The sequence below is a fragment of the Nannobrachium achirus genome (genome assembly GCF_963921795.1).
Source record: "Nannobrachium achirus genome assembly, chromosome: 2".
NCBI classification, from domain to species: domain Eukaryota; kingdom Metazoa; phylum Chordata; class Actinopteri; order Myctophiformes; family Myctophidae; genus Nannobrachium; species Nannobrachium achirus.
In genome coordinates this window covers 9835574-9862939 of record NC_137811.1, presented here as the reverse complement: position 1 = coordinate 9862939, position 27366 = coordinate 9835574, and the positions used below count along the sequence as shown (strand labels likewise).

Here is a 27366-nt window from a genome sequence, read left to right as displayed (position 1 = left end):
GAAGCGTGTGGAGTGAACGTACCCATGTACGCGGCCCAGTGGATGTGTTATTGGAAGCGTGTGGAGTGAACGTACCCATGTAAGCGGCCCAGTGGATGTGTTATTGGAAGCGTGTGGAGTGAACGTACCCATGTAAGCGGCCCAGTGGATGTGTTATTGGAAGCGTGTGGAGTGAACGTACCCATGTAAGCGGCCCAGTGGATGTGTTATTGGAAGCGTGTGGAGTGAACGTACCCATGTAAGCGGCCCAGTGGATGTGTTATTGGAAGCGTGTGGAGTGAACGTACCCATGTAAGCGGCCCAGTGGATGTGTTATTGGAAGCGTGTGGAGTGAACGTACCCATGTAAGCGGCCCAGTGGATGTGTTATTGGAAGCGTGTGGAGTGAACGTACCCATGTAAGCGGCCCAGTGGATGGCTCTGCGGTCCTTCTTGTCAAAGGCGTTGATGTTGGCTCCTCTGGAGAGCAGCAGCCTCACCATCTGATGACCAGGAGCAGACAGGGAGTCAGCGTACAAACACTAGGGGTGTCCACACACACTGGGACATAGTTGGGGTCAACTCAAACAAAGGGTCAAACTCGTTCTCCTGCTGTGGAACGCCTTACCAAAGGCCTTAAAGGAGTGCCAATCTCTAGCATCCTTTAAAACCGCCCTGAAAACCCACTTACAGGCGGAACCCGCTTGAAACCTTTTAAACCTAGCCTAACCTCACCCTCACTTATTGTAAATACTTTGTTGCACAGTTTTTTTGTTCTCCGGTTACAAGTGCTTCCATATTTTTATTTGCTGAAGATATCTACTGCATAGTACTAAAATAGCAGATCTGCTATTTTCACAATATGTATCGGAGGAACCGAGTCACATTAAATGTAATACCTACAATTCCAAGTGCTTGTCAGGGTGGGGGTCCCCAGTTCAAATATGTTTATTTTGGGGTTCACGGCCTAAAAAAGGTTTGAGAACCCCTGGTATAGAGCATTAACAAATTCATCCACCAGGGGCATTGACAACTCATTCTTATGACTTCCTATCTAGCCAAGCTTTATAAACTATATATTATTTTAAAGAGAAAAAAAAAAAAAAAAAAACGTGAATATTCGACTTCGGTGAACAACGTCGAATAGTGACTTTGATATTCGAATACTTGGTGAATGCCCTAGTGTGTGCGCGTGTGTGTGGGGCACTAACCTCCAGGTGCCCGCTGAAGGCGGCGTGGTGCAGGGCGGTGCGTCCGGCCCGGTCCGACACGTTGACGTTGCTGAGCAGGGGCACCAGGGCCTCGGCGCAGCGCACCGCCTTGTTGGCGGCTGCGATGTGGAGCGGCGTCTGCCAGTTCTTGTCGCGGGCGTTCACGTCCGCAGAGTGCTTCAGCAGCACCTGCACCGCTTCCTGGCGAGAGGAGGGGGGGCGACAGAGAGGGACGGGTTCAACACACACTCACAGCAAAGCTCCATTTCATCCTTTGTTAAAACCCATTTAGGGCCTAGAATTATTGAATGCTTTAACCGGTGAAAAATAGCAGATATACAAGCTCACAGCGCGGCACCGAGTGCCGCGCTGCGAGCTTGTAGATCTGCTATTTTTGAAAAAAGTCGTGAAAATGTGTGCAAATCACGTATTTTTCAAAGCCAACGTTTGTAACTCAAATTTTGCTTCTGGGGGGGGTCCCCTGGAACTAGATATTTTGAGATGGGGGTCCGTGGCCAAATATATAATTTTGGGGGTCCTTCACATGAAAAAGTTTGAGCACCACTGACATAGTAGTCTCTCAAGAACCGACTAACTGAGCTCCAGTTATGTGAAAAGGACCTTTTCTTTGACGATGGCTATAGCCGGATTGCTGACATAGAAACATAGGGTTTTTCAAACAATCTTAGAAGGATTCAAAAGACACTTATAGAATCGGGTCAAAATTCTAATTTTCACAATTTTTCAAAAATAGCAGAATAGCAGATCTACAAGCTCGCAGTGCGGCACTCGGTGCCGCGCTGTGAGCTTGTATATCTGCTATTTTTCAATAGTTAAAGCATAAAATAATGATACACAATAAGGTGTACCCGTTCTGAATGGGTTAAATGATGGTGTAACATAGCCAACGTTAGTTTTCAAACTTTCCAAAAACTGCCCAGAATCAGCATGACAGATTTTCTTCCCCCTCTAATGTTTTGAGCCCATGCTCTTAACAAAAATAAAAATAAATCACACCCACGTGAAGTGAGCAGCGCAGGCTGCTCAACAGCACCGCTGGGTGGCTGCTGTTGGTGTTTTGCGGTACTCACACGGACATTGGACACACACAGGCCGTACTGATATACGTACACTCGGTCAATGGTCAAAAACGTCACGCAAAATAAAATAAAATTCAATTATTGACAAAGGGAGCAACTACGGTGTGCAGCTCAACGTATTTTATCTCAGTTCCCTTCGGGCGCCAGCATTGGTCTTCAAAGAAAACGGGATGTGTTACTTGAATTTATGATCTGTCGCTTCCCGATGCAACGTGTTGTTAGCTGGAAGATCAGCTGGTCAGAAAGGCGACCACGCTGTGGCGACAGATGGACAGCGAGACAGAACCGACCAGAGACATAACACGGGAACGTGACAGAAAGAGAGAGAACATGCTGTATCCTACATGTACCTCACTGCAGGACGCCACCGCTCTGTGGAGGGGAGTCAGCCACTTGCTGTCTTTGGCGTTTACCCTGGCTCCTGGAGGAAGACACACACACACACACGCGCACACACACACACACACACACACACACACACACACACACACACACACACACACACACACACACACACACACACACACACACACACACACACACACACACACACACACACACACACACACACACACACACACACACACACACACACACACACACACACACACACACACATCTCAGTGACACAGTACAGTAGGGCATTAACAAAAAAATAAATAAAAATAATACTTTCTATTGTGAAAATAGCAGATCTACATGCTCACAACGCCTCGCATCGCGAGGCGTTGTGAGCATGTAGATCGGCTATTTTCACAATTTCTGCCTCAATATATTTGACAATTTGGACAATGTTTAATTTGCCATCGTAGAGGTATTAAAAAGTCCTTCAATTGTCACTTTAGAAATGTGAAGATACCCTCTATACACTTAAACTTTATGTTGGTTTGTTTACAGTTGAGTGAGAAAACAATGTTTCACATTAAGTTAATCATCTGGGGAGCCCAACATAATTGGGGGGGTCGTGTGGGATGTGATGACGTCATCAAACGATAAAGTCGAGTCGACTTGCCCTAGTTGTTAATGCCCTACAGTGCAGGTCATGTTCTACTTGCCACAAAGGTCATGCCCACTTGCCAGAAAAGTAAATCTCCCATTATAAAATGATAGGTCGAATTTTGGCGACAGTCACTTTGAAAAGCCATAATAAGTCCAACCGCTAGTTGTAAAAAGGTAGCATTGATCATATAGTTTATAATATTTAATGAAGACGGAATACACTTGCCCGTCGGGCAACCTGAAAGCAAACCTGAATGTTTCTTTTACTTGCCACGTGCAGTCGGGCAACCATTATTATTAACCCCTGGTGTAGTCTTCACGTAGCTAGACCTCAATCATTGATCTCCGCCTGATATGTCTGGTCTGGTGACATTTACATTTAGTGAAAGGGCTAAAGGTGGAGGTGGAAACAATTCATCTAGGCCGGTCGTTCATATCGAGACAATATGAAGATTGACTTTCAAGGCAGTAAATCAGTAATGTATCGGCTTCTCCGCCGTTCCAGCCCATACGTTTCATTTGTATTTCCCCCAGACATTATCAGTAGGCGGGTATCTCTGATCGTCTGGCTGGGCTATGCCACACCAGCGGTGGAGTGACTGAAGGCTTTTTGTGGAGGGGCTGCTCTGGGGATGGCTGTGGAACAATGACAGCGCTGTTCTCTCGGGTCCTGTGTAGTACATTAGGACTTTGTATAGCAGGAAAAGAACACAGTGGAAATGTGCGCAGGCACGGCTAGCGGACTACACTAGTGGTTCTCAAAACTTTTTTTTAGCTCAGGGAACGCCTGCAAATAACGTTTTAATCCACGGCATGCCTGAATCATATTGTTACTTTGTAGCACTTTACATTTGTCATATTACCATGCGTAAATATTTAAATATTTCCCCTGAGATACGGTATGTCACAGAGAAAACTTTAGGGAATATTTGTTTCCATTGGTACAGGTTGAAAATCATAACGATGATAGCAGATCTACAAGCCCACAACGTGTCACGTGCATTGTGGGCTTGTGGATCTGCTATTCTTGGCGAAGGGATTTTGGTGTAGATCGAAAAAGAATGCATCAAGTACAGTGTAAATTAAGTATGAAGGTCTAAGGGGTTAAACTGATAAATTACAAATTTTATCTATGTATTCCGGCAGAACCCGTGGACTTGCATCACAGTCCAGGGGTATATATAGATTTTTTAACCTTTTTTTCACGAAATGATTGTGTCCAAAACATCAAATCTTCCCCATCACCTTCGCGTGTACACCTAGTTCATGCCTAGTTTCTGATTGGCATTTTGCAGGCGTTTGACACTAATGGTTGCCCGACTGCCCGTGGCAAGTAAGCAAAACGTTCAGGCAAGTGGAGTTTGCTTTAAGGTTGCATGACGGGCAAGTACATTTGAATGTCTTGATTAAACATTATTGGTTATTAACGAAAGAACAAATAATGCTACAGATTTACGGCAGTTGCGCTCATTTACACCTTCAAAGTGACTGTCGCCACTGGGCAGTTATCGATTGGATTTATCATTCATTTGATTTACTTTTCAGGCAAGTGGGCATGACCTTTGGGCAAGTAAAACTTGACCTGTACTTGCCCGGTGGGCAAGCGCCTCTGAGGCCTTAGTGTCAACCCCTGCTTTGTCTCGCTAATGAATGTCACCCCTCGTTCTTTGCTAGCAAGCATCCTGTGGCAGGGGGGTCCCCAAATTATTTTGGGGGGGTCTCTAGTGCAACATCGTTTCTCTCTGAACAGTAAACACACCAACATAAAGTTTAAGTTTATAGACAGTATCTGCACATTTCTAAAGTGACAATTTTAGGACTTTTTACTACCTCTAAATTGACAAATGAAACATTGGCCAAACTGTCAAATATTAGAGGCAGAAAGTGTGAAAATAGCCGATCTACATGCTCACAACGCCTCGCATCGCGAGGCGTTGTGAGCATGTAGATCGGCTATTTTCACAATAGAAGTGTTATACAAAATGTAAGTCACCAACTCTTGCTCGTCCCCGATTAAAATATTATTTGGGGGGTTCGCGGCCTGAAAAGGTTGAGACGCATGGAAACCACCACTAGGCTCAGTCAAAAAGCAGAAGCACAACTCCGGTGGTGGTGGTGGTGGTGGTGTGGGAACTAGGCATAAGGTACATGCTTCCTGTATACCTGACTCAGTCAAATGCAGAAATAAGTTAACCATTAGGGATGTGCAAAGCTGCATGTTTACTAGTTCTGAGGAAGCCTCATACGAATAGAACTAGGAATTGATTCCAGATGAAGCCGGTCGATTTGACATACTGTAAGTGCGTGCCACCAAAACTGTGGGAGAAAAAATAATTATCTATGGGGGGGAAGAAAGATGGAAATATGGATGGATGGAATGAAGTTAGACAAGTACTATAGTCTGGTTGGGGGTCCACCCTATGTTCCCCAGGTTCTATGTTCCCCACAGGTTAAAATGCACCAGGTTAGCATTCACCAGTGTTAGTTTTACTGAGGTTAGGGTTAAGGTTAGGTTTAGGGTTAGGTTTAGGCATAGTTTTACCGAGGTTAGGCTTAGGGTTTAGGTGGTAAATGGGGAACATAGAACCTGGGGAACATAGGTACGGTGACCGTCACGTAGCATACACAATCTTTAGAAGGCAATCGTATAGGCAATCAGGAGGGAATATGGGAAATGGGACAGATCCATGTTGATGACATGACTTTAGAGATACTGTGTAACGCTTTGCATGATTTTAGACCAAAATCTGTAGGAGCAGTGTCCAAAAATGTGTTTTGCAAAAATCAGCCTGGAAGTTGTGGTTTGGCAGCCAAGGAGTGTGTGTGCAAAGTTTGGCATGAATAGGGGTGCCGGAGATAAGAGTAGGACAAAAGTGTGACGTGACGTGGCGTGACAGCCGGTGTTCATAGTAACTGCGACCTGACGGTCACAATAATCGTAATTAGAATCAAGGTATCTATTTTTCTCTGTCTGTCTGGACAAATCTGCTCATATACGGGCATGCCTGACGTTACAGTAAATTGCATCACAGTTGCTTCTGACATGACAACCTGGTAACAAATAAAGCCCTTCCTTCTTCTTGTATCCATTGAGAATGGACAGGCACCAACACAATGCAGTGGAAACTTTGCACCAGACATTTAACACTTTGGAAAGGCTGCTTCATATTTACAAAGACTGAAGTGAACTGCAGAACACAATATGTATGTAAACTGGTACTTCCTCTTTTCTACACTCACCGGAACTTTATCAGAGCGTGGCTTTGAACCTCGTACCGATGGCCACGGATAGAGAGCGGAACAAGTGAATAGAAAACGTATTCTCAAGCTAAATTCATTCAGTGGTTCTCAACCTGTGGGTTGGGACCCACAGGGGGGCCCCACAAGAAAAAGATGACAGTGAAGTGACAATTTAAAGGAATTTTAAAGGGGAAGACCACCCATTTTTAATATTGAACTGTGTCATTAATATACGTGTGGAAATAGAAAAAAAGTTCCTCCCCTTCTGTGTTGCCTAGAACTGGAGGATTGATTTTGGGGTTTCTATTGTAAAGTACAACTTGATGACATCGCACATTGTACTTTACAATACAAACCCCCAAATCAATCCTCCAGTTCTAGGCAACACAGAAGGGGGGGAACTTTTTTTCTATTTCCACACAACTCCTCTAAGGTATATTAATGACATATTTCAATATTGAAAATGGGGGGTCTTCCCCTTTAAGACCGTTTTATCTAAAAATCACACCCGTGTGAACTGAGCGGTGGTCGTGGGGGGGGGGGGGGGGGGGGGGGGAGGGGTGCCTGTGTGTGGGGGGGGGAGGGGTGCCTGTGGGGGGGGGGGGGGGGTGCCTGTGTGTGTGTGGGGTGGGGGTGTGTGTGTGTGTGTGTGTGTGTGTATTGCAGTTGATGCTCAGGGCAGGCTAGACTCAACAGCACCTCTCTGGTCACCCAGGGTACTCAGGCTACACCAGAGGCTACATACAGACAGACAGACAGACACACACACAGACACACACACAGACACACACGGCCACGCTATGGAGACGGTGTGACCACCGCTCAAAAAAAAAAGAAAAACGATCAAACTATACAATAAAAGAACTGGTCAAACATTTGACAAATAATATTAAGAACAGGGCAAAAAAATAGATGATCTACTTGTAGATCTGCTATTTTCACAATATTTATGTGTGGGACAGAGTTGAATGCATCAATGCCTACATTCCTTGTGCTCAGGGTTGGGGGGGTCCCCCGTTCTAATATGATTATTTCGGGGGTCCCCACTTCAAATATGATTATTTGGGGGGTTGCGGCCTGAAAAGGTTGACAACCACTGATCTACAATGAATATAGTTTGGCTATATTCAGACTGGCAGCCCAAATTGGCCTATCCAGAACAGATGTTTACTAATCAGATGTGAACCACATTCCTAAGTGTGACTCAAATGTGATTTCTAAAGATGTGTCTCAGTCTGGTCACTGAAGCATGATTTATACTTCTATAGGACGTTGTCGCCCCCTGAAAATAGCTGACCTACAAGCTCACAACGTGCTCCAGCGCGAGGTGTTGTGAGCTTGTAGATCTGCTATTTTCGGCAAAGAGGTTTGGTGTAGAGGGGGAAAAGAGCAGACTAAGTACAGAGTGAAAGGTCAAGATTATTAAGTATTGACGATTCAAGTGGTTAAATATCTGAGAACACGAATTTACATGAATCCAAAATACACTGATGATTGTGCTGTCAAACGATGAAACTATATGGAATCTCTGAAAAAGTTGTGGGGGGTCCCTGCTAGGGCTGTCACGATATGACATTTTACATGACGATTAATTGTCACTCAAATAATTGGCGATTAACGATTTAATTGTGTTTTTGTCGTTGATAATTACACTTCTGTTTGGCTTTTAGGCTTTGAAGTTGTACATGGTAGATATGACACATAACTTAAATATACAAAGAAATTACTGACATATTTGACAACTTACTACTTAAAAAATAACTTTGATAGTGGAAATAGCCGATCTACAAGCTCACAGCGTGTCGCGATGCGACGCGTTGTGAGCTTGTAGATCTGCTATTTCCACTATTTCGGACATTTTTCAACATTCACGATTATGACAAAATAATTGCGATAATGTCAAATAATCACGATTAGACGATTATGTAATAATTGTGACAGCCCTAGTCCCTGCTTCATCTCTCTCTCAACCTTGGCCTGAAAAAGACCCCTGAGTTAAAGCATAAAATAATTCCAGGTCTACTCTAAATGGGTTAATGAGCAGCTCAACGATGGAGAACACACACTGTACCTGACAGGATGAGCAGCTCGATGATCTCGGCGTCTCCCAGGTAGGAGGCGGCGTGCAGCGGTGTCCGCTTCTCATTGTCCTGCAGCGGGAAGACAGGAAACATCCCTTCTGTTAAAGTGACTTAACCCAACAATAAAAAGGGTTCAAGGGAAAACATTAAACTCATTTACTGACAGGATTGTTTTCCGGCTTTGGTCGCTCACCTGCCACGCTTAGGCCTGTCACAATTATTATTACATAATCTTCTAATCGCAATTATTGGAGATAATCGCAATTATTTTGCATGAAAAATAAAGAATGTATTACTGCATGGAGAAAAAAGCAGATCTACAAGCGTTGTGAGCTTGTAGATCGGCAAAGAGGTTTGACCCCTGACTTTTTAGACATACAGTACACAACCCCATGGGAGGAACAATGTCCTGACCTAAAACATGTAGGTCCTCAATCACTGCTTCAGCAGTGGCTTTTCACCACCATTCTGGCAGTCCTTTCCTTTTCCAAGTGGATTCATTGAAATTGTCATGTCGACAGAAAAAGCCAACTTCAAGCAAGTGTAAACCAGCCTTATTTTGACACAAACAACGCCCCCATCCACTCTAATAACACAGAGGAATGCCATAAAAAAAGGCAGAAACAGATCATGTAGGGGAATTCTCACATAAAACCAATCAGCTATTCACTGTTTGGTCAACTAAGACCGTTTCTGTACAGGAAGGCATTCTGTGATTCTATGAATACATTATCTGTTATTGTATTCTCTTTAGTTCCTTAGTATCAATGGAGATGGATATTATTGCTAATAACCACTAGAATTGACTATCATTCAGGCGACACTAAGGTCTTAGAGGCACTTGCTCGTCGGGCAAGTACAGGTCATGTTCTACTTGCCCAAAGTTCATTCCCACTTGCCTGAAAAGTAAGTCGTCCATTATAAAATGATAGGTAAGATTTTAATTACAGTTGAAAGCAAACTTCACCTGCCCAAAAGTTTTTTTTTTATCTGCCGGGGGCAGGTGGGCAAGCCTTAGTGTCAATGCCTGTCATTCATTAGAGATGTTGTATTCTTGTTGAGTTCATTTTATAGCTAGGAAGTGTGAGGAAAATCATTCATTAGTGATATTTAGAATGGTATTACAAATACAATGTGATGATAGAATAATCTAAATGTGATAAATACGCCTGTCACAACTCACAAGTAGAGTATTACATAAACACGATTGCAGTTATTGGACGTGATCAAAATATTCTTCGCATAATTGCCAGATCCGATTCCTCCACTCTTCTGCATAGCTTACACAAAGCCTAAGATTTGTATTTATTTATAAGTTCCAACGTTTGATGCCAAAAACACAATTTACCCATTAAAACCAGGAAAGCATCATTGTCATTTTAGATTTGAGCTAAAAAGCAATGTTTTATCCACAACTTTCCAACATCCCATCATGCATTGCGCAGAAGGCGAGCGGCATTTCCCGTGTCGCAGCCGAGTGTGATCTACAAGCTCACAACGGCTGCATCTGCGACGCGACGTGAGCTTGTATGTCTGCTGTTAACCGGAAGTGTCCCGCAGATAATGCTACAGTAAAGCCTTGCGGAAACAGGTGGATACTATTCTAAAATCGCAGATCTACTTAAGCGCGGCACGAAGCTTGTAGATCTGCCTTTTCTGAAGTGCAAATCATTTTAACTCACATCTTTGTTTCAGGAGGTCCATGGAACAAAATGTCTTTTTCTGGTCAAACATTGGCAAAATTGTAAAATAATATAACAAAGAGGCCAAAGATTGCCAAGCACAGCACTTCAGGCGTTGTGAGCTTGTAGATCAGCTATTTTCGCGATATATATCCATGGAACCGAGTCTAACTGTCTAAATGTAATGCCTCAACTCCTGCAATGCCAAGAGCTTGTCAGGGTGGGGGTATTTTTTTATGGGGGTCACAGCCTGAAAAGGTTGTGAACCAATGCTGTAGGGCAGTGTTTCTCAAATGGGGGTACGTGTACCCCTGGGGGTACGTGGAGGTACTGCAGGGGGTACTCGAAAATGCCCCCAAAAAATTAAAATAGAAGTTTAAATCATGCTAATATAGTTCATAGTTAAGGAATTAACTCAAATTGAATTAGGAGGGGGAAAACCTGTACTGTTATGTTTAATGATGACACATGGAGAAACTTGAGTTGCCCAAATTACATGGTACCAAGAAACTGGATGAAGTTATTGACATGAAAACTTCTTATTTATAGATTTTATATTCTTGAAATGGGGGTTATCACAGCATCATCTATACTATAATTTTGCGAATGTCTGAGTGAGTGAGTGTCTGTCTGTCTGTCTCAGCGTTTCTCCTCGGTGGCTGGAGCAATTGATCTGAAATCGCATCACCATCAGCATATGAACACACCTGACATAACTGTGAAGCCCGTTTGTCACTTTCACAAATCGTATGCTGTATATTAGCATTTTTATGGTGTATCTATATCTATTTAGCCTACAGTACCTTTTGTGACCACACATGTTAAGGGAGGGGCGCTGTTGTTCAGGCCATGCACAATCACACACAAACCCACACACACACACACACACACACACACACACACGGGCGGGGGGGGGGGTGTGTGTGTGTGCAGGCAGGCGGGCGGGGGGGGGGGGTTCTGGCCCTGTTACAGATGATGTCCAAATATCATGCAGATCGGTACACAGTATCTCTGTAGCCGTTAAATGGAACGGGTATTTCTTACATTGATGCTCCTACATATTAGCATGCAAGCACCAGTTAAAGTTACTTTCCATCCCTCATATACTGTGTGCACAGTGCACATCCCATAACCCACACACTGCACATCATTTCGGAGCTCATATCTTTGAACGGGTAAGGGCTAGTATACCATCATTTATGTATATTTCAATTGCAGTTGTATAAGCAAAATGTTGTTGTCGGGTAAAGGGGGTAGGCCTACATGGATTCAGAAATCAGGGAAAGGGGGGTACTCAAGCCAAAAAAGATTGAGAAACACTGCTGTAGGGCATACATGGGCAACTGGCGGCACGGGGCCACATGCGGCCCCCACCTTCATTTAATGAGGCCCACAAGGTTAATACCGGAATATTTATATATTATTGATTTCAGGTGTTACAATTCCAAACATGACCTGCTTTAATACCGTCAGTCTATATTAGTAATTAATGACTAGTATAGTAGTATTAAAATGTCTTCTTTTATGTCCAACATATTTGTTTTTAGGTTCATAAAGTTAACATGAGTATATAACTAAATGAGTTTGAAATTAAATCCAAATGTTACATTTCAGGATTCCAATAAAAAAAAATAACAAAAAAATATTTAGGATTCCAATTCAAAAGAAGCAAAAATAGCCGATCTACAAGCTCAAAACGCATCGCAGCGCGATGCGTTTTGAGCTTGTAGATCTGCTATGTTTGCTTCTTTTGTATGAGATACTAGAATGACAAAGTTGGACATAGCAATATGCAATGTGGCCCTCTGGAGTGAAGGTGGCCCTCACCATCATCAAAGTTGCCCACCCCTGCTGTAGGGATTAATTACCTGTGTGTTCACATCCTCCTTCTTGAAGATGAGGGAGCGCACATCATCTGGGTCCACGTTGAAAATAGCTTTCAGCAGAGGCGGCTGCAGAGAGAGAGAAACAGAGATTTGTGTCAAAAATAACCACCTGAGTTTGTTTAGTTTGTTTCATATACATAGAATTGTCTTCCTCCATATGTGGGCATTCCCATATGAAGTCCTGTTAGACATGGGATTAATATTGATGACCTCAGGGATCTCCATATATGGGCATAAAAGGGATTCTGGGGAATACCCATATATGGACTTTTACATAGGTGATGTCACCTGTGATATCACCTGTGATGTCACAGTGATGTGTCAAGGGAACCAACCCATAGACTGTATGTGAACACACGCGTCTACACGGACGCTGACAAGCTGTGACATTTCTCATTCGGTCGCAATTATCCATATAGCCACCTACTGTACATTTATCAGTCACCTATTCACTGTACATTCTGATGTGGATTTGCATATATTCACTGGAGGGGTCGTCGCCATGCTGGCTTGTGGTAGACATTTTGTCAAAATCCCATGTTTGCCACGGACATACAAAAGGAGTGGACAATATTACCAGAAACACTAAGATCTAGCCCTGAATGACCATAACAGGTCTGTAACTCACCGAGTGTACAAATGGAACCAAATTGACCTGCAGAGTTCTGGGGATCCTTGCAAATAAAACGTTTGAGAATCACTAGTAATAGTGGACTCGTAATGTTCTACTGCCATAGTGTCGTAGTAAACCATTGTCATGCATATTCTTAAGAAAACCTTGAGACCAACGTTCAGAAATAGGGTATTATGAAGATCAAAGTAAGAACATTATAATGGTGTATAAAACAGACATTTTAAAAAACATCGCCACGGCCAAGGCAATGTCTTTGCCACGGACAAATGTGTTATATCGTTAACCAGCTGATTCTCTGGTAAATGGTAATGGTGCATTTATAAAGCACTTTTTATCTGAAGAGCTTTACATAGATATACACATTCACTCATTCAAACACCCACACACACCGATGGCAGAGGAAACCGTGCAAGGCACCAACCAGCACATCGGAAGCAATTAGGGGTTCAGAGTCTTGCTCAAGGACACTTCCGCACCAACTCTGGGGGAGCCCGGGATAGCTGTACTCTTCTGCCACTGGTGATAAAGTGCTGACCAAGAATGTCTAAATGTCAGAGACTCAGTAAAGTGTATTTATTTTATCTTCATTCTCATCTCTCCACCCTTTACTTGTACCTATCCTGTTTCACACTTTACTGCTTTGCTGCTATGACACCTGGAGTTTCACACTTTACTGCTTTGCTGCTATGACACCTGGAGTTTCACACAGGAATCAACAAAAGGTTCATCTTATCTTAAGTGACACCTTGGTTGATTGATCGTTTTATTTTCCAACGCACGAAACCTCATCTTCCCGTCTCTGTGTGTCCCATTACTTAGATATGACTGTCATTGTGTACGGTACGGTGGCCGAGTTTCAGAGCGATCACTAGTTCAGTATACAGTGAATGCAGTAGGCTCCAGGCACTGCAGCTGTATTGGAAATAAATTAGGCCCTCTTCCGTACCAAGTATAACAATTAAGACTTCCATTTAGTGTAGCAGAGTGGTTCTCAAACGTCACGTCACACTTTTGGCCCTACTCTTATCTCTGGCACCGTTACCCCTATCCATGCCAAACTTTGCACACACAAACTCCTTGGCCGGCAAACCACAACCACCGCAACAGATTTCTCACATGCCCCTCTTATAGCGCCACCATGAGGTTGCTTTTTTCAGACAACATTAACCCTTTGCCGTCCGAAATAGAATGGTGGTTGGTAGATTAGCCGTGAAATTTCTATTATTGTATTGTGATCTGAGACATAATATTATGTTTATAAACATGAGCCCGCCGCCCCTCCTTCTTGGACAGTGCCGTTGTTTTTTCTTTTTTTTCCCCCCCAGGTCATTAGCTCACCGTGATTTTCTCGATCTCCGTTGGGATAAAGTGGTGGTTTTGGCCGAGCATCGATCTCCCCGTGCGTTTCACGTGCGCGATCCGCGCGCATAACGATCCATGGATATAGTCCAGGAGTGACTGAACAGTCGATGTGTCCACTTTGGATAGCCTAGCACCTAGCACTCCAGCTCTGCTAGTGCTAACGTCCAAACAACAAGTGGGTGGGAGGAAGGAAGGCTGAAGAAGGAGAGGCCATGAGAGTCACTTCTGTTTCATGTCAGAGCAGCCACGAGCTACCGATGGACGAGCGGTGACTAGGGAAGGTTAGACGATCGCCGATTTTCGGATCAAAATCATTTATTCCGGTTTTAATGACAAAGTCCGGGAAAGTACGGCGTGGCTGAGACTCCTTGCTGGGATGTGCGATATACTACGGTTTTAACATTAAGGGGCTCCCCGTGGCTTACAAAGTGTTAATGGACATTTACAGGCCAGTTTGTGTATACATGCGACCTGACGGTTGCTTATCTCCCAATTAGGGAGTCTTACTGGTTACCATCATTGGTAACACTGTTAAAGGAAGAGGCCCAAACCCTTTCCAATATGGCTGCTTTGCATGGAGCCTATTAGGGGTTAGGTCACCGGTAGTCCCGCGAGGCCAGACTGTTGCCTCAACGATTTGGGCAAATGCTCCCGGCATACAGTCTGGCAAACGGAAATAGAAACGATGAGTGCGAGATAAAGCGGATGTGACGCAACCGCTCCCTTGGTGCAGTAACAATAACATGTCCTAGAGGAAGCGTTAAGTCTCCTTTCAATATTTCTGGGGGGGGGGGGGGTTATTTTGTTTTTCTCTGGTGTTATTGGTGTTACCTCCGTGATGTTTTCAAACGTTTTATTAAACTATACAACCATAACAAGAATAGGCCGCTCGAATGACTTTGTCTGAGCTATTGTGTTTCTGTTATGTTTCCAATCGGACTACAGTTCAATGCAGCACAGGCTACTTCCGATACTCGCCGTTCGGGAGCTGCCGTTCCAGACTCTATATAGCATTCGGAGATTGTGGAATAGTTGTCTGGCTACGCGAGACTAGGTCACCGGTTACAGTAAGTTACTGACTCACTGAACACTGGGACAATCACACTGATGAGTCACTGGAATGGCTGGATGTGGAGGCAACAGCACAGGTGCTTTCAATGAGGTCTGATAGTGACACATCCACAACATACCAGCTGGATGGCTCGCATAACAGAGCTGCACAGAACTGTTGAGGCAAGCAACACAACGCATCATGCTGCTGCACAGTGTGTGCTAGCTTGTAGATCAGATGTCTTCTGTGTGTGACACCAGTATGCAACTATGAGTATGAATCAGGCATTAGAGCCATTTTATACCAGTGGTTCTCAAGGGACCGTACCCATGTTCCAAAGGTTCTATGTTCCCCACTTACCACCTAAACCTAACCTTAAAGGTCTTATGACATCAAATGTATGTTCATGTTTCCTCTTTACACCAAAAAAACCTGGCCTTTCAACATTCAGTGGTTTTTCAGAAATCGGTAGTTTTTTTTAATGCACTTGTACACTCCTCCTCCTCAACCACCACTATACACACAAGACTCATTTGAACCGAGGACATGCAGGAGATTTGCATAAATATTATAGGTTAAAACATTTTTTTAAATCCTCCTTTTATACAAACAGGGATCGGCAGCCACACGGTCGGCAACATTAAAGGTTTGCAAATGTGTGGGGAAAAAAAAGTAAGTATGTTTGTGCTGGCCTGGACTGGCCTTTATTTGCAATTTTGTAACAATAGAGCAGTGAAGTCATGATGTCACTCGCTCATCCACCGGTTCATGGAAGTAATTTCTCTATGGAGAATAACATTGAGTCATCTTAAAATCGTCTCATATAAGCATTGCGGTCCAAAAATAAACAAACAGTGTCCTCGATATTATCAGGGAGGTGGCTCTGTATGGTTTATGATTGTCAGTCACTCATATTTGATACACTCAGTTTCTAACGAAAATGTAACTAATTCGGCGTTAGAAACATTAGCGTTTTCTCACCATCAGTTGATCCTTCATATTCATATGAGTCAAACCGTGGAGATCATTTGTTTATGTTTGGAACACAGTTCTTATATGACGCGATATGAAAAAAGTCTATGGGAATTCAGAATGGGGAAAAAACGTGAACCTTGTAGGATGAGTAAATTACGTCAGACTTCACTGCTCAATACAATGACTTGGCAATTCTGAATGGGACGAGGAGGAGGCGGGCGATCGGAGCTGATCCATAGTCAACAGCCAGAGCTGCCATCAACGCTGTCTGTTCTCAGTTTACGGTCTGGTAGCGGGCCAGGAAAAACATGTGCATACTCCCAGCACGTATCGACATGATAGGTTATCACTATCATAGAGCCAAAATGAATACCACTCCAGCCTTGTGTTCAGAAGCATGCTTACAGAGTCCTGTTATTGGGGAGGGTTAACCCATTTAGGCCTAGAATTATTGAATGCTTTAACCAGTGAAAAATAGCAGATATACAAGCTCGCAGCGCGGCACCGAGTGCCGCGCTGCAAGCTTGTAGATCTGCTATTTTTGAAAAAGTCGTGAAAATGTGTGCAAATCTTTGAATATATGTATTTTCAATTGAAAGCGAACGTTTGTAACTCAAATTTTGCTTCTGGGTGGTCCCTGGAACTAGATATTTTGAGATGGGGGTACGTGGCCAAATAAATTAAATATCAGTTTGGGGGTCCTTCACATGAAAAGGTTTGAGAACCACTGACATAGTAGTCTCTTAAGAACAGACAAGTGAAAAGGTCCTTTTCTTTGACGATGGCTGGCCAGATTTCTGACACAGAAACATAGGTTTTTAAAAAAATCTTAGAAGGATTCAAAAGACACTTATAGAATCGGGGAAAAATTCTAATTTTCACGATTTTTCAAAAATAGCAGATCTACAAGCTCGCAGCGCGGCACTCGGTGCCGCGCTGTGAGCTTGTATATCTGCTATTTTTCAATAGTTAAAGCATAAAATAATGATACACAATAATGTGTACCCGTTCTAAATGGGTAAAGACGACTTTCACCAAGATTCCTCCAGACCAGACCAGTGGTTCTCAACCAGCGGTCCTTGAGGGGGTTCCAGGTGGTCCCCCACCTAATGAGGGAGAGTTGGGAACCAAATGGACCCTTACAGATCTTTAACTCTTGAGAGTGTAAAATGAAACCAAATGGACCCTTACGGGTCCGCTCTCAAAGAGTTAAATTATTGGGGCGCCCGCTTGTCTACCGGTCCAGGTGCATACCACATACATACATACTGTAGGCTCTGATGCCTGACAGAGTGTAGCGGGTTCGAGTCCCGACGACCTGACTTCATGTCACTCCCCATCTCTCTCCCTATTTCCTGTCAGTCTACAATCCGATTAATAAAGGCATAAAAGCCTAAAATAATCTATTAAAAAAAACATCTGCATTGTTAATTTACAAGAAGTCTACAAAATTAGACGATGTATAAGAATTGTTATTTTGATCAACGTTTGCCTGTTATTTCTCCTATGTACCACATCAATACAGCTTGGAATTGTGGACAAAATATAAGTCTTAGTTCTGAGAGGCTAAATCTCATCAAACAGTGGTCTGTGGCTCAAATGGCATATAAATAATGCACCTTGATATGAAAAAGGTTGAAAACCACTTCTCCAGACCACTTCTCCAAGACTTCAAGTATGGCTGTCCTCCTTTTGTTGGGTTTTTCCAGCAACAAAAACAAACCCCATATTCGCCATAATGGAAATGCTGGCAGAGGTAGAATCCAAATGAATGAATGAAATAAGGGCTCCCGAAGCCGGCATGTGCAGGATGTGTTTAGGTTGACTCAACAAGGCATGCCATTCCTGCCCAGGCATCATCTTGGACCAACAACGTAGTAAACTAGGTCCAACCCTCTCCTACTCCAACCCTCCCAGAGGAATAGTTGAGGAAGCAGTACTAACATTTCTTACTCGAGTAAAAGTATCAACACAATGCATAAATACTCTGTCACAAGTCAACATCTGGTATTCAGGAATTTACTTTACTCAGTATTGGCGTTGGCATCAAAATATACTTTAAGTACCAAAAGTAAGTTTGCAGAATGTACCATTTCAGGTTTCCTAAATGTATACAAACCTTTTGGTAGTTGCAGATGTACAGATCTATTCTATATTGGCCATTTTAAAATAGCTAAATATTTAGAGATTTGATTTTTTTAATGTATGTTTAGTAATACAAATTTCTATCTAAAAAGGTTACTAGTATCAAGTTCTTAGATGTAGTGGAGTAAAAGTACAATATTTCCCTCAGAGATGTAGTGGAGTAGAAGTAAGAAAATTGGAAATACTAAAGTAAAAAGATATAATACGAAGTACAGTTCTTTTTTATATAAAACTTGCAGCATAATTACACAGACACATCTGTTTCTGTGCCGTCATTCCCTTCACACAGGAACTAACGCTTGGCCTCAAAACAGGGGAAGAACTTTTCAAACGGCGGAAAACAAAAAAAACAATCATTGGTTTGTGTATACAAGGTGCTGTTGAAAAGCTGTCACTTCCTGTAAACATCCATGACAAGAGAGACCAGCCTGATAGGATTTCATTATGCAATTCATCCAACTGCTGTTCTGTGCTGGATGTCAGACTTTCTGTAGTTTTGTTTGAGGGTTTGTTACACTTGGACTGTAGAACAGGGGTTTTCAAAGTGGGTGACGGGGCACCCTGGGGTGCCGTGACGGCAGTCCAGGGGTGCCGTGACATAATTTGATAATATTTGGAATTTATTTGGACACTTGAAAAAATATTTAGTATCATTTTAAACTTGAAGTACAAAGTTGTTTTCAGTCAGTTCTAACTAAAATGGCTTCCGTTTTCCTCGCAACATAATCACTGTCGGGCAGAAACCTCGTATCTCCAAGTTTCAAATGTGTGTGTACGTCTTTTGGTAAAGCAAAGCCCTGCTTCATCATACAAGACTGTCGCACAAAACTAGTGAAAACAGCCGATCTACAGGTGCTTGTAGATCTGCTGTTTTCACTAGTTTAGTACATATAGATGATAAATACAAAACGAACGGTTTTGGACATACAAGGTTTCCACCCGACAACGACGATATGCTATAAATATAAGGTGCTGGGAGTGGAAATTATAATGTAGGGGTGCCTCAGATTAAAACATTTTAATTTAAAACATTTTATTTATGGGGTGCCCCGAGACAAAAAAGTTTGGGAACCCCTGCAGTATGCAATTCATCCAACTGCTGTTCTGTGCTGGATGCCAGACTTTCTTTAGTTTAGTTTGAGGGTTTGTTACACTTGGACTGTAGAAGGTATTTCGCTGTTGCTCGCCTCTCACCCAGAGCCACGAAAGAAGAACGCTTCATTTCCTCAGATGAGAGTGAAGTCACAATTTAAGGACTTTTTTTCAGACCTTTTTAATACCTCAAAAAGAAAAAAGAAAGAGACCAAAAAAAAAGACCATTCCTGCATCAAAAGTAATCAACAAACCATTGTATAAAAAATGGTCAAATATTAGCCGAATTGTCAAATGATATTAAAAAAGAGGCAAACATTACGAAAATAGCCGATCTACTAACTCCAAACCTCAAACCTCACACTTCGAGGCGGCGTGAGTTTGTAGATTGGCTATTTTCACAATAAAATAAGATAATATACAATATTATTATTTGTGGAACAGAGTCAAACATTGAATGCCTCATCCCCTACAATTCTGCTTGAGCTTGTCAGGGTGGGGGGTCCCCCAGTTCGCAGTGATGTCATTACGTGCGCATCCCGCATCAAAAACTCATTCAAGTCACCCAGGGACTCATTCATGTCATGGTCCTGGGGTCCCGGGGATGCGCCTCCATTGGAGTCCATGTTAAAATAATTTACCGCGTCGCGGTAAAAGAAAAAGAAAATGTCCACAGACACCACCATTGTTCATGGGTGAAAGCATCCTACTTTACCCTACGTTAACACAAATAAAATCCACATAGAAAGTCTTAAACAGGCGATAGAAACGTCAATGTTTTGATTCCACCGACGTCCAACGCCATTTTGCGCGCGTAAACTTTATATTGAGGACCCATAAAACTTTTCTGGGACCCATTTGAATGACCACCTGTGGGTCCCGGGACCCATTACATTGAAAACCTAGTAACATCACTGCAAATGTATTTTTTTGTGTGGCTTTTATGCCTTTATTGATAGCACAGTAGACTGACAGGAAATGGGGAGAGAGAGAGATGGGGAGTGACATGCGGCAAAGGTCGTCCGGATCGGGAATCGAACCGGCGACGCAACCGTGCCTATGTGGTATGCGCCTTGACCAGTAGGCCACCGGACGCTCCTAGGGGGGTCCCCCAGTTCAATTATGATTATTTTGGGAGGTCATGGCTGGAACCCCCGGGACCCCCTCAGGACCCCCTGTTGGGGGTCCAGGAACTTTTGTATCTCTTATTGTTTTTATTTTAGTTTCCACATTAACTACTTGAAGCTTGCTTTCTACAACCTCACAACCTGTTGCTCTTGTAGATCGGCTAAAGAGGTTTGGTGCAGAGGGGGAACAAAGAGCTGACCAATTAAGTACAAAGCCAAAGGTCGAGTTTATAGATAGATAGATAGATACCTTTATTATCCCAAGGGGGAAATTTAGTTGTCCAGTAGTAGCACAGCAGTATACAGTTATTTACAAAGTTACAGAGACGTAAGAAAGATAGATAAGAGGGGAAAAAAACAAAAAACAAAGACAAGAGCAGTACAGTACCAATAAGGAGAAGGTGCATCAATAGAGGGGGCGAATAATATATAAGTATATATACATAAAGTGTCTTGCAAAAGAGACCATAGCAGTCAATGCTAGTTAGTGCAAACAAGTATCTCACTGTCATTGCTAAACAAAGCAAAAATACTCTGAAACTACCAACACTAACAACCTAATAGTGCAGTGTCAAAAATCAGTGTGAAAAAAGAAGAAACTAGGAAGCGTGTCACCGCAAGGCGCACATGAGCACTCTTCCTGGAAGGTCCTTAGAGGTCAAAGTCAATGCAGCGAGTTTACTCTCCTACCAGCAAATACATTCTGTTCACCTGCTTTCCCAGATCCAACGAGCACAACAGAGCAGACATGAACAGAGACCACTGCCTCTGTGAATGTGCTTAACATGGTGCAATAGAGCATGTGTGTAATGTAATGTATTATAATGAGTAATCAGCAAAGTGGTCATAAAAAAGCATCAAAGTAGGCCTGCAGCTATCGATAATTCTCTTAGTGATTATTCGGTCACTTAGTTGATTAACTGAAAAAGCAGGTACAGTATATACTCAACCTTATTAGGTATGCCTGTCCAACTGTAGGTTATCGCAAATTTCAAAATGTGCAAAATGACATGGCAACAAGCCAACAACTAAATACATTAAGCCTGACATGGTTGAGAATATCTGGCTGCAGTGCATACCGAGTGGTGATCATTTAGGCCTAGAATTATTGAACGCTTTAACCAGTGAAAAATAGCAGATATACAAGCTCACAGCGCGGCACCGAGTGCCACATTTTGCTTCTGGGGGGTCCCTGGAACAAAATATTTTGAGATGGGGGTCCGTGGCCAAATAAATATAATTTTGGGGGTCCTTCACATGAAAAGGTTTGAGAACCACTGTCATAGTAGTCTCTCAAGAACAGACTAACTGAGCTCCAGTTAAGTGAAGAGGACCTTTTCTTTGACGATGGCTGGCCAGATTGCTGACATAGAAACATAGGTTTTTCAAAAAAACCTTAGAAGGATTCAAAAGACACTTATAGAATCGGGTCAAAATTCTAATGTTCACGATTTTAAAAGTGCCGCGCTGTGAGCTTGTATATCTGCTATTTTTCAATAGTTAAAGCATAAAATAATGATACACAATAATGTGTACCTGTTCTGAATGGGTTAAGTGACTTTGAATATGGCCTAAAGTGTACAAAGCAGGAGGGATCCGTTCCATTCCTACTAAACATTTATCTACTATAAGCATCTACGCCAAATTCTGACCCCAAATTCAAAACGTCACAGATTGAGACTCATCAGACGAAGCCAATATGTTTCCAGTGCTCGATTATTTAGTTTTTGGTGAGCCTGTGTGAATTGTAGCATCAGTTCCCTGTTCTTAGCTGACTAGGAGTGGCACCACCCGGTAGGGTCTTCTGCAGCTAAGGTTGGACGCGTTGTGCTTTCAGAGATGCTCTTCTGCATACCTCGGTTGTAACAAGTAGTAGTGTCACAATTATTACATAATCGCCTAATCACAATTATTTGAGATAATCATTATTTTATTTTGTCATAATTATTCATCATAATCGTTTCCATGCTGAACATTATTTTAGACATAAAAATAGCAGAAATGGCTGATCTGCAAGCTTGCAACGTGTCACTTGGTGAATGCAGTCGGGCCAGTCACTTTGTGACATGTTGTAAGCTTGTAGATCAGCTATTTCCACTATATTTACATTTTTTGGGGGGTATATGATTAATAAATGTCAGTCATGACTCATTCCTTATATTTCAATTATTTGACATATTATCTTCCTTCCCTGTGCACATTTTGATTTACGAAGCCTAAAAGCCAAAACAGAAATGTATTTTTAATGTATTTATGTTCTAATGTTCAATGCCTGATACTTTGCGTGACACTTGATCATCAACTTAGATGTGTAACAGTGACAGGCCTACTCTCCTGCATAGCTCAGTTGTAACAAGTGGATATTTAAGGCTAGGGTTAGAGTTAGGGTTAGCAGGGTCGTGCAGAGAATGTTAGAGAGGCAGGGGCCGACATTTCTAAAAGGGCCTTTTGATGAAAATATTGAAAATAGCAGACCTCCAAGCTCAGCGCGACGCATTGTGAGCTTGGAGGTCGGCTATTTTCAGCACTTGATACCACACTAAACTAAGCATAAAAAAGTGATACTGGAGATGTGGCATAACGGCAAGGATTTCTACATAGTGAGGGAGATTCTTTCAGCATAAGATGCTGCTTTCAAGTTCAGGAGAGTTTGGACAAGGCAATTCTCTTGAATGCTGCCTTCAGGTATGGCATGGAAAGAGTGCATTTGCATTTCTTTCGCCATAGTAAAAACTGCATTCCATGGCCTGGAGAGGGCACTTTTTACAGACAGATAAAAGGGCAGGGGCTCGAGCCCCCTTTGATTTCTATGTGTGCACGTGCCTGAGGGTTAGTGGATATTTAAGGCTAGGGTTAGTAGAGTATATTGGAGTTCCTGTTGCCTCCCTGTCAGCTGAAACCAGTCTGGCCGTTATCCTCTGACCTCTGCCCTCAACCAGGCATTTCAGCCCACAGAACTACCGCTCCCTTGAGCACCATTCTCTCTCTGTAAACCCGAGAGAGAGAGAGAGAGAGATAGATAGATAGATAGAGATAGAGATAGAGATAGAGAGATAGATAGATAGATAGATAGATAGATAGATAGATAGATAGATAGATAGATAGATACCTTTATTATCCCAAGGGGGAAACTCAGTTGCCCAGTGGTAGCAAAGCAGTATACAGTTACAGGTATTTACAAAGTTACAGAGAAGTAAGAAAAAGGTAGGAGGAAACAAGAACAGCCCTTTGTCTTAGGGCTTAGCGTGTCTTAGATATGGTTTGTGCGTGGAAATAGCAATAGATCAGAGGTTTCTGAAACACTCAAGACCAGCCCACTTTGCACCAACAACCATGCTAAATATTTTGGGTGACGGTGGACTTAATGTATAGTAATTTGGGGGTTCTCATCTCAACATTAAAATGTTTGGGGACCACCCGTTTAAACAACATTATAGGAAGCAAGCCCAAATAAGCAACCACACTTTAGAAACAAGCCCAAAAACAACCAATATTGTGACTTTACAGAAAAACAAGCCCAGGTTCACGTATAAGCAGAATTGCTTATAAGTGCTTATAGCAATACTGACTGCAGCTTCTGAAATACTCAGACCAGCTGAGCCCAATAATGATCGGGTTGATCTGCAGCAGATCATCTTTAGTGTTGCAGCCCTATTGATCCATTTATACAACTATATTTAAATACCTAACCTGTACAAACAACATAAACACATAGGAGTTTATGTCCAGAGTATTGAGTGTATATTACATAACTCAACTAAACATTATCTGTACAGGGTTCCCACACATTTTTACCAATTCATTTCCAAAACTTTTCCAAAACGTTTCCAGAATATTTAACCCAATTTCCAGGACTATATAACAATAATTCAGCTCAATAACAGGTCGCTTACCCCTCCTATGTGCAATGCCCAAAGACAGGTAGTGTATACCAGTGGTTCTCAACCTTTTCAGGCCGTGACTCCCGAAATAATCATGTTTTAACTGGGGACCCGGCACCCTGACGATCACTAAGAGTTGAGGAACTCTGTATAACACGGTTCTATTGTGAAAACAAAATAGCCGATCTACATGCTCACAAACAGCATGTAGATCGGCTATTAACAAAATCAATAACCAAAGACAATGCATAGCTATTTTTTCCAGGACCTTCCAGGACCCTTGATAAATTCCAAAACTTTTCCAGTACTGGAAAAAATATTTGTCTAATTTCAAAATATTTCCAGGAATTTCATGACCGTGGGAACCCTGTCTGTACATAGAAATAATGAATAAATCGGACAACAAAATTCCCCCATGTTTGATAATGGGCTGTCCTTCCCTCTTGCACGTGAAGCTGAAGTGACGAGTAGGCCTAGCTGAAAATATGTCGTTTCTCCAGAACGCCAATGATGTTAACTAAACAATGATTGTTTATTTGATTAGCTTACACCCATCACACACCACAAGCTCTCCTATAACTTTCACCAATTTAAAAAAAAGCTAAATATGAAATCAAATATGAAAATATTTAATATATTAGAAGAAAGAAATATGTAATCAAAAAGATCAATCAATGTCAAATCTCCTTTTGTATTCGGGGGCTTTCTAGTGCCTGATTACACATGACACCAAGTGAATGCAATTACGGTTGTGTTCAAAATTATTCAACTCCCCTCTGCAAATCTGGTGTATTGGCTAAATTCACAAAATAACTGAATTAAATAAATCATACAAGAACAACGTAAATATCACAACAAAGGTAACAAGCTTTGTACAAAAAAGGAAAAGGATATAAAACAATTGCAAAGAAACTCAATGTTCCAAAAAGTACAGTTTTGAGCATAGTTCACAAGTTCTAAGTCAAAGTAACAGTGTCTACACTAATGAACAAATTTGTCAGAGGCTGGGGCTTGAATAATTTTGAGCAACTGTAACTGTAACTTAACGAGGGATGGAGCCCTAAACAAGGGTAGCGATAACCCGATTAAACCAGATTTATTGAGTACCCGGTATCAATAAGCTTTGGGCTTATCAAGCCTGTTATCGAGCATAGCAGCCCATGATGTCATGTTTAAACAATCAAGACAAGAGGCGGTCAATAGATTATTACAGTACTATTCATAATATAAAGCCATTTAACACTTATTGCACACTAATGAATGATTGTTTTAATGATATTTGTTACTTTTGTCAATATTGTCGTCTTCATAGATGGTGGTCAGCCACAAACTCAGTCGCAACAACTGGCCAATAAAAAAAGATACCAGTTCTGTTCAGAATTTCTCGTCTCATATCTTTCCACAAAATATTAGAAAACGCTCAATAGCAGGCTTGATAAAAGCCCGGCTCAATAAGCAGGATCGTTAAAGTGCTCATTATCAATAAAGATAATGTGCCTACAAAAACAAATATGTTGCTACATACTGTACATGTATTGTAATACACTAAATAGTGTTCCCGGCTTCCTTGCAGGATGGAAAACCAGCACCACAGCCACTGAGGTCCCCACGGAACAAGGCTGGGAAGTGTCTAGAGAGTCTAGAGACCTTTACCACTACACAACAACAACCATCACCACGGAGTCAGTTCCAACTGTGCTTACTGTTTATATCACGTTTCATCATCCTGTGCTACACACAGATCACACAAGGGGAACTGCCTGCCACTGTAAGAACGGGAATAATCAGACTTGATACCCACTCAGTATAAGCATGCAAACAAATGTCAGTGTTCGGCACATGCTGTGTATGACTGCACATCATGCATGGCCCACTTTGTACATACTCAACCTGCATTCTTTTCTCATGCCACTCTGGAGGTAATAAACCCAGGCCACAGACTAAATTGAACCAGTCCCACAGACCACATTTTAGATTTTATATTATTAATCGAGACAACTGTGATAAGCTGTGATTACATTATGGTAAGGGGGAAACGCAATAGGACACATTAACACATTGTTTAAGTCAATGGTTTGTGATGGACAGACAGTGGACAGACTCAAAGTGGTTGTTGGCTAGCCCAGTGGTTTTTACACAAAGGGAAGTGAAAATCTCAATAATACACATCTGTATTCATCTCATTGGCTTTCTCCATGCAAAATAGTCCCTGTGCAATCACTCTTACCACTCTGTAAACATCTGCATTTACTAATACCAAAAGGAAGGTTTACATCTTAAAAACCCATGTGTAACTGTAAATGTTGCCGAGCTGCATTTCTAAACCCTCTATAACTGGTCAAACGGACCTGGAAATAACGTACTCGATACAGTCTTTTTTTTCTCAACTCTCTACCAAATATCTTTGCCAAAAATGGCCGATCTACAAGCTCATAACGCATCGCGACACGTTGTGAGCTTGTAGATCTGCTATTGGGCTTCCGCCCCAGGATAATGGTTGTTGGGGATATTTTGATTATCGCGATAATATGATAAATCACAATGTCTTTGGTCACAATAATCGTGACATGAAATGTTCTTATCATCCCATCCCTACACCTGGACATGTCTCAGAGCACAGCAGTGTGCCTTTGACACACCATGGGAGCAGCACTAGTAGCCCCATGTGGCAGCACTTCCCCTGTGTGAGGCAGCATGAATGAAGGCAGGAGGGAAGGAGGGTTTCTACATGGAACACTTTTCCATAGCCTGCGGGAGCAGGCTGGCATGGGACAGGGAGAGCTCTGCGGAGAGGGGATCTGGCATGGGACAGGGAGAGCTCTGCGGAGAGCCTGGGGATCGCTTCCAGGGGATCTGACTGCTTAACTGTGACAGACACTGTTGCCAGATTCTGCAAGGGAAACAGGCGGCCCGCTTTACAAA

The 27366-nt window shown here is 42.4% G+C and overlaps 1 protein-coding gene across 2 annotated transcripts in view; it reads right to left on the bottom strand.

Moving 5' to 3' along the window:
- Positions 1–12240, bottom strand: part of ankrd28b (ankyrin repeat domain 28b) — a 47960-nt gene extending 35720 nt beyond the window's left edge. Inside the window, exons 1-5 of one of the 2 annotated variants that reach the window (XM_080752159.1) lie at positions 12160–12240; positions 8600–8678; positions 2640–2710; positions 1190–1390; positions 394–481 (exon numbers count right to left, since the gene is read on the bottom strand). In XM_080752159.1, coding sequence (XP_080608285.1) covers positions 394–481 — 88 coding nt within the window. In that variant the 5' untranslated portion in view covers positions 1190–1390; positions 2640–2710; positions 8600–8678; positions 12160–12240. Of the gene's footprint in view, positions 1–393; positions 482–1189; positions 1391–2639; positions 2711–8599; positions 8679–12159 lie in introns of those variants that run through there. The other variant, XM_080752158.1, reaches the window with a different exon arrangement.
- Between the last annotated feature and the right edge of the window lie 15126 nt (positions 12241–27366).